At 40.2% G+C, this 12,421-nt stretch overlaps 1 protein-coding gene across 5 annotated transcripts in view; it reads left to right on the forward strand.

Annotated features, from left to right (window-relative positions):
• The window catches only part of kif26ab (kinesin family member 26Ab), a 72,937-nt gene that overhangs the window by 24,475 nt on the left and 36,041 nt on the right, over nucleotides 1-12,421 (forward strand). For 3 of the 5 annotated variants that reach the window (XM_011490381.4, XM_078941346.1, XM_011490382.4), the window contains exons 3-4: nucleotides 1,819-2,289; nucleotides 8,336-8,526. In XM_011490381.4, the coding sequence (XP_011488683.1) occupies nucleotides 1,819-2,289; nucleotides 8,336-8,526 (662 nt within the window). Of the gene's footprint in view, nucleotides 1-1,818; nucleotides 2,290-8,335; nucleotides 8,527-11,901; nucleotides 12,102-12,140; nucleotides 12,284-12,421 lie in introns of those variants that run through there. The other 2 variants (XM_011490383.4, XM_078941347.1) reach the window with 2 other exon arrangements.

Consider the following 12,421-nt stretch of genomic DNA (forward strand, 5'->3'; position numbering starts at 1 on the left):
TACAGATCTGGGATTGTTTTAGAAAGCTCTGCGAGTATTGTTTTGCGTTAATTCTATAAGCCTCTTTTATTTAAATCCCACATTTAGACATAAATCCCTCATGGTATTATCATTCACTTTATTCTGTTGGTCATTCATTAGACAGTTTTAAACTCATGATTCCCATTCTGTGCAATGTTTAGTTGAGTGTATTTCGCTATAATCCAGCCATAGTAACTAAATACCTTGGAGTATTCAGTTACTGTTAGCCCTGACAGGTCAGATCCCCTCACGTGGGATTGTTTTCTTTCAGTGGTGGTCAAAAAATAACACATGTCTGGCTAAAATGTGTGTACATTATTTATTTCAGGGATGCATGAATATTGTCTGGTTAAAGCTGAAGGTGTTTACAGAGAAAGGTAATTTAAAAGTATTGAGCTGCTTTTATTGTGAAGTGGATTTAGAGTCCCTCAGTCTTCCTCTTTGGTCTCTATGCCGATGGGTCAGTTGCATTAAGTAGCACTGCATTAGAGAGGCGCATTGTTGTTTTTCCCAATGATTTGCTTCTCCTCATCACCTCCGTGGTTCTGCGGAGCAAAGGTCTCGTAAACATTTATGTGTGGACTGTGAGCTCCTGTTTTAGGGCATGACTCCATTGGGTAGAAGCTTCTTTTGCCCCTTTATGCCTCTTAAGAGACTGTTGTGTGAGGGTGTGTTTGCTTATCAAGTTATGCTGGTTCTTTGCTTATGAAATGAATGGTTAAATGTTTGCTCAGTGTGTCTCCATCTTCCTGAAAGAGAGTTATTTTTGTACATGGGCGGCTTTTCATTTGTTTTCATAGTGAGACACTTATCATATGCAGATTATATGACTCTGGGCACTGGACTCCCCTCAGTAATCAATTTGTCACTTTTTCCAAGCAAAGACAGACACCCTGGAGAGAAATAAAAATAGAAACAAAGCTCCACTGGAAACCACCCTTATAATCAGTAATCAACACAAAAAACCTTTACCGCCTCTTTTCTAAACTTTTCCAAACAAACATTTTTTCTTCTTTTTCTTTTTTGTGTGTGGTGAATAAAAGGGGATCAAACAAGATTTTAAGATGAATGCATCAAAATCAGGGGTCTGAAGCCTTAGGCTCCAGACACACATTGTGGCATCTGGTGAAATAAAACTAAAAATATTTTAAAGTAACACATATTTGACTACAAGACGCATCACTCAAAATAAAGCACAGTACCACTCACTTTGTGAAGCTCCTGACTACGGCAGGCTAAATGCGCCAACATCCATCAAGCTGTGTAGCTTTGTACTTAACCAAATTTTGGGGAACTTTGTATCACAAAAAATCAATTGGAAATCAGCAAACACAGCCATAGTTCATACATTAGGTGCACCGGATTATAAGGCAGTTGATAAATATAAAGGACTTTTAGTGTGCCTCTAGATCTGAAAAATATGACAAGGGTCTGATTTAAGAATTTCTTGCTGAGATGCACTAACAACAATAAATCAAACTACTGCATTCAGATGATCCGATATGGTAGAGGGTGTATTTTACTTTGATAGGAAGCCACTGTCAAAAGTTATATAAACTCTTTTAAATTTTGTAAAAGCAATACAGTTCATTCATGTTAATTGTAACAATTGCATACATTAACATCAATGTTTTATTTTTTTAAAGAGTGAAGTAAGACTTTGTGGCTTCTATTGGGTTGGCTTAAGTGTATAGATATACTGTAGATATAAACAATTCTAAAATGGCAGATTTAAAGTATATTTTTATATATAAATTGGTTTTATGTGAAAAAATAACTTTTTTTGTGTCCCTGCAGGACCCTGGGTATGCAGACTTCCTGTTCAAGCAGCTCCAAACACCTGGAAATCATGACCCAGGCTGTTGCCAGGTGTGCTCCACGCCTCTCTGCCAGCTGAAACAGGAGGCTTTGCAGACGCTCAGAGCTCCCACTGTCACCTTCGGGGGAAACTCAGCGGCCTTGCTCACTCCATCTTTTATACCACAGCCCTTGGGATTCACCTTGTCATCCTCCACTGCACACACAAAACAGTTATTGAGGAGTCAGCCCGACGCCTGCTCTGTCCTGCCTTTAGGGCAGCGGCACAAGGTTCCAGGATGGTCCCAAAGCACCCCTGCACCTTCAGAGCCCAAAACCAGCGTCCAAGTGACAGTGGCTGGAGGGCAGTTTACTGGATCGCTGAGCACCGTCACCATCCAGGCACAGCAGTACCTCGAGGGGATGTGGAGCATCTCCAGAGTCAACAACTTTCTTCCTCCTCCCAAAGCTGTATGTCCTCATTTTTAACTTTATCTTTTAAACTACAAAATCACAGTGTGTAAAATGGCTTTGGCTACATGACCTAAAATGCTTTATTTTAAGAATTTTATTTTTTTTATTTTACACCCAGTGCACTTAAAGTCCTGTGTTTTACATTAAAGACATTCAGCCATCTACATATTCATACAATTTACATGAAAAAGGTTTAATAATGAAGCAAGCTAAAACTTTGTGTTCTATGTTGCCTATAAACATAAGAAATTTAGTTTTTCTGTCAGATAGAAGTATATTATTAATCCATATAGAGGCTAAATAATATGTAAATGTTCTGAATTAAAACTTTCACAACATGTGGAACATTAAATATAAAAAACAAAAAATTCTTAAAAGAAAAAACCTTATCAAGGATCCTGAATGTTTAAAGGTAAATAATTATCATAACCCAAATCTGGTGACCTCCTACACAAGGTCATTTGGAATGACCACCTGAACTCTTCCTTAATGCAGGTTCAGCCGACAATCTGTTCTTTGTTTGATGTTGGAGAAGGCTTTGTCCTTGGTGTTCCGTAGCTGTTGCTCCCGGTGATTTATTTTCACAGTCAAGAGTTTTACCAAACAAGCAGAACGTGCTTGGAGATGTTTTTAGACTGTCAAGTTTCCATCTGGTTTCGTAGATGGGCAGCTTCCTGTAGAAATGGGGCTCAGACTCAGCTGACAAATCTCAGTGACATTTGGCAGCTGCAACACAAGGTTAAGAGCAAACTTGTGTTGAAGACATCTATTGTTTTTACTTTTAACTTTTTCTGTCAGCCTAACAATTGTTAATTCCCCTGTTCAGCCCCGCTGAAATTTGCTGTGTTCAAAGTTCTTTTCAATGTTATTCTGCCTTTCTGCTCACAAACTGTCCAAAGACAGATTTTTAACTTTTCTCTTAAAGTGCCAATCACAATGGTTTATAGGATGCCAGCGCCTTTACCTGGATGCATGATCTTTTAACCTGAACAACCTGATGTACGTACACACCAGGCTTGTGTTGGACACATTATAACTTTCTTCTCCTTTGCAAAGACTGCTGCTCCCATTGCTCCTTTTGTGCAGGCACTGTGCATTAGACTCCTTTTTCCTGTCCTACCTGAGTTCCAAAAATAAACCTTTTTGTGCTTTAGCCTTTTCATTTTCTTGGGGTCCATATCCAAAACCCTGACATAGAACCCAAAAATGGCATTTAAAAATCTGAGTAGCGATGCACGAGCGCGAAATATTGGAGAAGCCTGAGACGTGCTCATATGCGCACTGACGTCGACTTTTTATTGGAAGTGTTCGCTTCCGAGACTGGCTTAAATGTTGCATCACGCATAGTAGAGAGGGTGGCTTGTTTTCTACATCTTTGTCTAAAAACTTATTAGTGGCTCCCGGGTTTGGAACTGCTAGTTCAAAGCTTGTTGCTAAGACTGGGGGCTTTTTTGGACCCAAAGAAATGTCCCATCAGGACATCAGAAACATAACAGAAAGCATTCTATCTTCTCAAGTGAATTTGTTTTTATTAAAACCAGATCCTTCAAAATGACAAAAAGCCACATGAGGACTGGAACTAGACTGCGCCAAAAGGCACAAACTTTAATTGGAAAATCCCTCTTCGATTCTGTGTGGGGAGACTGTGCAGTGTTGTTCAAATAAATTTTTAAAGACAGACTCTTTTGGAATGAAATACATTGAGCTGTCAACCAGAGGTGCTTGAGTAACCAAAGCCCATTATGGGGCTCTTTGATTCCCCCATATGGGAGAAAGCTTGTATAGCCCATACAACAAGCTTGTTATGTCTGAAGTAACTTGTTCCAACCATTATTCTATTGGGCTGACGGTGTTTCATGTTGGTGGGAGCACTGGGCTTTATAGGCCTGAGCTGTGACCTCAGACCAAAAAATTCCCTTTGAGTCTCTGCTGATGCCTTTGTGTGCACGTTCTCTCGTATTCTGCTGTAGGCCCAATCTAAAATGTGGTTTGCTGGTTCACAACATAAAAATGTTGTGGTTATACTATATAAATGAAGGAAGACTGTAAAGTTGTATCATGTTCTTGGCTGCCAGAAATGTCCATGTTTCTGCCTTAAACAATTCAAACAATATTTGCCAAATTGACACAAAACTGAAACAACAAAAGAGGTTTAAAGGGGAAAGCCATTATGCCAAATGACGTGATTGGAAGAAACCCTATTTTTTGTCATAAAGGTTTTTCTTTTTTAACTTTGTAGTGACTTACATGTTTCTTCCGCTCCATTAAACCAATCACCGCATGCTCACTTCACTGTGAAAAACTAAGCTCGTAACAAAAAGCCTCAAATACTTGAGTTGATGGTTTCCGTTATTGGCTTGATTGTGGTCCTCTGCCTTCGCTGCATCACCGCCACCGATTTGAAGCTCTCAGAGGATGTTGGCTTCTGCTTTGGTGCAGCTGGACTCCACTGGCAGCGAGCCACAGACAGCCATGGAGGCAAGACAAGACAGTAAGAAAATTCTCACGTGTCAAACAAAAAACAAAAGTAAAGCATTTTATAATTAGGCACTAGAAATAGTTTTATGTTTGGACTGCTCAGGACGGTCGAGCATCATTAGCGGTCAGTCCTCACCTCAGCTGCCTTTTGTGGGTTGCAGAGATCAACCAACGGAGACAGCTAGATTAGCGCAAGACCTGTTTCCCCTCAGCAGTAATCGTCTGGTGACTCAAAAAGGTCAGAGGGGAATCTGAGTAGTCTGGAGGGGCAATACTCTGGTTTTAAAAAGGTGACGTGCCCTGCTCACTTCAACCATCAAAAGAATGAAGTTTCTCCACCATGAGTTAGAAATGTCTTGTGTTTATTGGGTTTTAATCTGCCCCACTCTATAGATTTTCCTTCATCCTTCACTGCCCTCGGTTTCCAGTGGATATTACAAGGTAAAGGGATCAGGGTAAGCCGGGGGTTAGAAGGGGGAACGATGGGCTCATTACTGATTTTGGGAGAAAACGGCAGAGCCCTCGTCTCTTTACTGACTCAGCCTCATTACCCGGTCAGAGTCAGGGACACCCTGGGTCCAAGGCAATAGAAAGAAGCTTGGCTGGGATTTTTGTCCTGGTTCCTCTTTGGCTGGCAGCACAATGAGCCCTGATGAGTGTGTGCACCTTTATGTGTGGAGAGTCTTATCCGTTTATAGCCCACACCCCAGCTCCACCTGTGCCCAGCTGTCCCTTAAACTCATTGCCACTTGATTTTAAAAGAACCACTCCACCGAAGTAACCAGCAGCAGATGTGATGAGCTATAAACACCAGATTTCTGTATGGCTCCGTGTGAAGTGGTGTAGTCTTTGTGCCAATATGTAATGGGTCCACAGTTCTGGTATGCGGTGATTTCCTAACCTGTCACCAATGGTTGCATAGTGTGAAACTTTCTGCTCTGGCAGCTGCGTGAGGAACTGCTTTCTGTTTGCAGCTAGTTTTCCATTCCTGTTTTATGTTCGATTAGTTTCCATGATAAAGTCTCTGGAGATAGCAAGCAGACCTTTTAGAGAAAGCTGATTCCTAACCGTAACAAGATCAAATGTAGAAAACATTATTGGTGGGGGGACACATAAGGACCAAGAACTGCCAGGGTGAAATTTGACAACTGCTAAGTAAAGTCCTTTTGGGAAAACATGGAGCCATGGTTTAATATAGCAACACATAAAGTAACACATTGCACCTCATGCAAGGCTAACAGTAGCAAGAGTAAAGCCCTTCATGTGAAAGCTAGAATCTAAGTATATCCTCACAATCTGATGTATAGTTTTCACCTGTCAGGCTTGGCATATAAAGAGCACAGCTGTCAAGCAGAGCTGACAAATGCCAGGTAGTAGAAGGCCATGCATTTTGTAATAAAAAAGAGGGGAAAAAAGTTGTCTATGTTTTTATTTTAGTTGTTAAATATTAATCTAATGTTTATTTCGAGATGGGAAAACACACCATTAAAGAAATGTGCATAAACCATTATTTGCAGAGCAGTTTCTTGTCAGTTGCTATTACAGTGTTAGAACTCCAGAGTCTCCTAATTGGAATAACTTTTTAGGTGCAGGCCAACAACACATGTTTATTAAAATTAATTAGTGCTTTGACAATGTTGGAACTAGTCAACCAACAAAAGACTTTAGTGCAGTAGATACATGTTTTTGTGCTCAGTGGAGGCAAATGAGATCATTTTTATTTGTGTTGCACCTTTCATACACAAGGGTAGTTTAAAATAATTTTTAGAGATGTAATACCTTATGAAAAACCAAACGTGAAAAATAAGTTAGGAACTTGCTAAGGTGCTTACTTTACGTTTGTGCCAAGTAAAAAGCCATAGTATAAGCATATATTTAAAGGTTTAACGAAAGTAGAAGTACGCATTTGAATCAATTTTGTTCTTCAGCCAAAATAACGACAACACATGAGTTTGGACTGGCTACTCTTATTCCTGTATAAAAAATATGTCCAGTGACGGACATTAAAATAAGAGAGATAACGTTTTTTGTGTCTTTTGAACTCTGCAATTAAACGGCATCTGTTAGTTACCTAATTGAAAAGAAAGAAACTTTTAAATGCGTTCTGGCTGAATTAATTTACAACTTTATAAAAATGAAACTTGTGTGAAGCATTAGATGAGTAATAAAACACCTTTTCTAGTTTAAGGTATTCAGATAATAAAACCCACTAGAAGACAACTGATACTTGGTTGTGGAAAAAGTGGCATATTTTTACAGTTTGTCACTGCTGTTCACAGTATCTTACACCGGGCATAGGGATGTTAGTTCGAGTGAGAAAAAAACTCCAATGTGGCTGTAATTAAGAGAAAGCAGTATGAAGCAAAACTGGATCACTGTCTATTGAAGTTCATAAAATTTGGAACAAAATAAACAAAATTACAAACATGCCAAATTAACAATGGAAAGAATTTTACAGTAAAATAAAGGTTTTCTGATGCCATTCTTCATTATCAAAAGGAAAATCAAAGCATAAATAATATCATGATTGTAATACAGCCATGCAGTTTGTCACTTTGGGACATTTCAAAATTAAAATTATTGTCTTAAAAAACAAATAAAATGTGTATGGCACATTATCCCTCCTGCATCCTCTGCAAATTCGTTACTGTTGAAGCTTTAACTTTAGTTTTAGTTTCTGACTTTCAGCCCAACTCGTTGTGGATTGTCAAAAAGTCTTGCTTTTAATTTGAACAGAAAACTTGCATGCATTCAAAAATATTTATTTTTTGTTCTCTGTCAGTATTCTTGTAGCTGTTTTCATGATACATATGCCATAAAAATATGCCATTGCCTCATTGTAATTACTGTAAAGAAATTTCGCGTGAGTATTTACATAAAATTATTTACTTGGCAAAAACATAAAGGAACTAGTTTTGATTTACAGTACAAATACTGTATATTACAACAGTCACTTTATTGTGTGACTTTGTTAGAATGAGGGTAAAACTGGTAGTCTAAATCTTACGTTTCAGAGATTAAAGTTGAAGTACTACTTCTTTGCTAAACAAATGAAATACATATATGCAATACAGCTACACCAAGAAAGACCTTTTTGAAAAAATGATCATTTGGTGTAGAAAGTCTGTGCACCAAAGCTCCTTAACATTTAATTAGGTTGTGTGTTTGCACACCTTAAGGGAACAGACTCTTAAGTCCTTAGAAACTCACCTTCACATAGTTTGACTCAACCTGCCAAATTAGATGTAAAAGCGTAGGTAGAAGAGGGCACAGAGTGAGTTAAATCACCTGTGATTAAATTACTAATTATATCTAGGTTATCACTTAATTAGAGTATCCTGCAACCATAGAAAGCAAGTCAGTGTTGCCATTATCCATGACTGGTGCAGCAGTCATGCTGTTCTGTCGGGAGCTTTCTGCTGACTGCCACTAACTGATTCTGGCTGCAGCAGCTGCCCATCCATCTGTGGCAGAGAGGTGCATAGGGAGGGGTCAGCAAAGGTAGCGTAAAGTAGATGCAGGTGAAAGGTATAAACTGTGGTTCTCTGCATCCATGTGTCAACAGGCTCATGGTTTGATGGGGGTTGCAGACGGGGACGCCTCGGAGTCGCCAGTCACCACCATGACCAACAGCAGCAGCAGCAACACCGTGACGCACTGCCGACTGAGAGGCTCCAGTCAAACAGGTCTCCCCGTACCTGTAGCGACCTCATCCACCTCTACATCCCCATCTGCAGCAGCTTCCTTCTTTGTCAGGTAAGCACTACCTCTGTACAATCATTGCAGAGTCTGTCAGAACACAGGAGATTAGATGTGGCTGTTTTGGTATGAAATGTGTTTGCCCACACACACCTACTCACAGTTAGTGTGTATTGGGCGGTGTGCAGAGAGCTGAGGCACAGATATGCTCAGACTTGCCCTCGAATGCCTCCAAAGGTTATGGTTCATAATGCTAACTCCCATGTGAGGCGCCTATTCAGAGGAGATGTTGTTCTTGTCATGCCTGAATTACAGCATGTCTTGGAATACACATGGAACTAAATCATCTATTAGTTACAGGCACCAATGCCTCTGAATGGATACCAAAAAAGGACAATTTGATATAAAAAAGGAAAGTTTCATGGGAGTGACTTTGTACAAGTTGAGTATTGTTGTAAAGTATTTCTAGAACCAATGATTTTTTTCAGTTTTTAAAGTTAAATGGCTTTTCTTTAGTTAATAATGGCTAAGTCATCGGGTAATAAGAAAAACTTGCCTCAATGCGCAGCCAATGGTGGCTCTTGTTCCTCTGGAGAAAACTTCACCTGCTCCAGGCTGGAGAAATGTGCTGTCCTTTCACGGACATATTCCCTGGCATGCAGGTGAGTGCACATATTCCCCGCTTCTGTCCTCCAAAGATGGCTGTACGGTGTAATGAATGTTACAAGCTTGCTAAAAGCAAGGCACAGGACTGGCTCTGCTCCACAGGAGTTTGACAGAAAAACCATGGGGGGATCAGTGTGCAGATGAGCTTTTCACCATGCAGCTTGAATCAAGTTGGTCTTGCCAATTTTCAGAGTCACAGTATATGTCGGAGGAACATCCAAGCCTCTCCTATGACTAAAGGAATGATCTTGATCTTTCTCTAAATGTGTACAGCCTTCTTTTTGCTTCCTGTCACAAGAGAGGCAGCCCTGGGCAGCAATTAGTTCCAGATCTTTGCTAAGCGGGCCTAATTTCTCACAGTATATAAGATTTAAAAATAAAAAAATCCTAAACTACAGTGTCAACCTAGTCATCCATCTCAGAAAAGTGCAGAAAAGAAAACAGAGGTTGGTCTAATTTGCTCCCATTGGAGCAGAGAGAATTAATAAAGAAAGAAATACGTTTTCATCTTTGATTTGTATAAGAAAAAAATGCTTTAATTTTCCCAACATATTTGCAATGATGAAAGGATGGCTTTTAGCAGAATCAAGACAACGATAAAGCAACATGAATATTCATGCAATTGCTGATAAACCCAAAATTAGCTGAATCAATCAATACCTTTTTCATTTTCTTGTGGTTAATTTGGAAAAACGAAATAAAATTAAATGAATGTTTGCCACATTTTTGGACTTGATTGAAAACTAAAATCTGATTAGTATTCTGTTTTGTATTCTTATTTAATTAGCTCTGCAAATCCTTATAGCTCTGCATGTGGAAGCAGAACAACCAAACACGCTTTTTTTACCCACCAGAGTGAAGCAGCCTCCTTAGACACTTGTCTGACATTCACTAACACCGTTCTACTCAGAAATGTAATTTTAATTAGAACTCAATTAGCTAGCGCCTGTGCTTTCGCTGGTCTGCAGCAGAGAGAGGGGGTAAGAAAGGAATGCTGATGAACAAAAGAGAGTCAGCATTTAGGTTTCCATTTTAAAAGGAAGTCAAGCATGCAGCTTTGTAAGAATGAATTTCATTTATTTCTTTAAAAGATGTCTGCTGTGTTGAAAAGTCGTTTTGCTGGAAAGGTCAGCCTGGCAAAAACACTGCCACAGTTTTGCAAAAATGAATTAAAATAACTTTTTTTTTTTTTGCCTTTAAGTGACTCAATTCTTTTAAGGGTCAGATTTTATGAAAAACAATAATGTGGTTGGTTAGTTTGCAGAGCAAGATCTTTGGAAATACACTAGGTAATGTATTAATAAATATTATTAGCTTATGCTAAAGTTTTATCATTTTACTTGTCAAAGTAAAGAAAAAGATGGTTTTGTAGGTATTCTTTTTGCTGTAAATATAAAATGTATTTAATTGTAGAATAAATACTCAATCATGCTCTTGAATAGCATCTTTATCTTGTTTCCTGTTCTTATTAATTGTAGGAAATATAGCCTTAAACCAGGATGACCTCAGAGTCAGTGGCGACCAGTTGGTAATTAGGCTAACTCTACAGTCATGGCGAGATGGGAGGGGTCAGGGGTCAAGCTCTGACTGAATAAAGTGTGCGCCTGCATATCATTATGTATGAAGGGATGTATCGCTGTGTTACTGAGGATGGGGGATAATGAATTTAGAGCCATGCGTTCAGCTCACTTGCACGTTAAGCACTGATTGCCTTGTGACAGTGCATATGATTAGTGTATTCACATGGACTTCTGTAATGAAAGCGGGCAGGGCTCACAGCGGGAGCATGGTGATATGTTTGCTCTGTAGATCCTTCTTCCTGTTCCGTTAACACCTGCTGATTGTGGCGAGCCACTGATTTCATGCCGGACTTCTTCCATGCCTGGGATGAGCTGCGGCTCACTTTGCAGCCCTTCCTCTCTCGTGGCTCAGTCCTGCAGCTGGAGACAGTTCTCATTGTTTATTGTTGACTTCTTATTTACGTGTGTTTAGAGAGGGGGGAAATCTATTTGTCACTTTGCTTCCTGACACTGATCATACCCTGGAGATGAATGATTTACGCACTCAGAGGAATACACAGGTAATGAATTGAAGAGATCATAGGAGCTCAGAGACAAAAGTGGCACAGTTAGGTGTTGAAGAGGCAGGGCGGACAGCTGTTTGCTGGAATTCGACCCTGGAGGTGTGTCGGGAGGAAGTCTTTTTACGGTTGCCAATCACTGCCTCGCAGCTGCTGCCCAGGTGAGTGTTTGTGCAGTAATGACAGTGATTTTGCAGGAATCCTTCTGTAATTGTTGAAGCAGGACCATTTAGCCTCGGCTCCCCTCTGCTGACACAAGACCCTGCCTTTGTGTCACCACTGCCCTTCATCCCTCAGGCTTTTCCTGAGTAACCATAGAAACAAGTCATTAGCTTGTCGAAGTGAAATGTGACAGATTTTTATCCTAAAAGTAGAGATTAAAAAGGGTTATTCCAGGAAGCTGGAATAACCCTTTCCACTCAGCTGGACTATAATTTAGTCAGGAGAGAGACAAGCATCTCTTCAATAAAGAGCCGTGTTTTGGAGTGGAGGCACTGCAGGATAAAAGTTCATGCCCGTATGCCTGCTTGTGCAGTCTGATGAAGTACAGTTGGTCTGTCCTCAAACAACAGGGGATGATCCGAAAACAAAACAGGGCAGTCGTGTGCTTGGCTGGCTGCACTGTGATTGGCAGCAAGGATTTCAGTCAGTAACAAACAGGCTGGACAGATTACGGGGAGCGGAGGGGTTTGCAGAGCTGCAGCCGATCTGGCCCACACAGCAGGGGGATAAAGATACAGAGCAGGACAGTAGCTGCCTGGCATCAACATGTTTATAAATTTTGTTCGGAAGTCCAGCTTAGAGTAATGCTCCTCTCTGAGATCATTGGTAGTGGAAGGTGTGTGCCTGTGGAGAAGAATATTGGATTCACTACCATGGGACTCAAGTAAGTTATGTGACAGAGATCAGCTCCTCTTATGTGTGTGTCTGACTTTGCTCCATGAGCTGTTTTTTTCCCCCCTTTCCCTTCTCTCACGATTTATCTTTCTTTGTGTGTCATTCCCTCTTTTTCGCTCTGTGGAATGTGCACTTTTGTGTACTCGGAGTTGGACTGTCTGCTCCCTCGAGGTGAGAGGCTAATGGTTTTGTTGTCAAACTGCAGCGAGATGGATTCCTCCAGCAAGCTGGAGTGTGAGCAGACTGAACAACATGTATTACATACTGCGGAAATCCCAACTTCATTTTTAGTAACCAGCCACTAAGGGG

Source organism: Oryzias latipes, chromosome 22 (assembly GCF_053564925.1).
Source record: "Oryzias latipes strain Hd-rR chromosome 22, Olatipes_Hd-rR_3.1".
NCBI classification, from domain to species: domain Eukaryota; kingdom Metazoa; phylum Chordata; class Actinopteri; order Beloniformes; family Adrianichthyidae; genus Oryzias; species Oryzias latipes.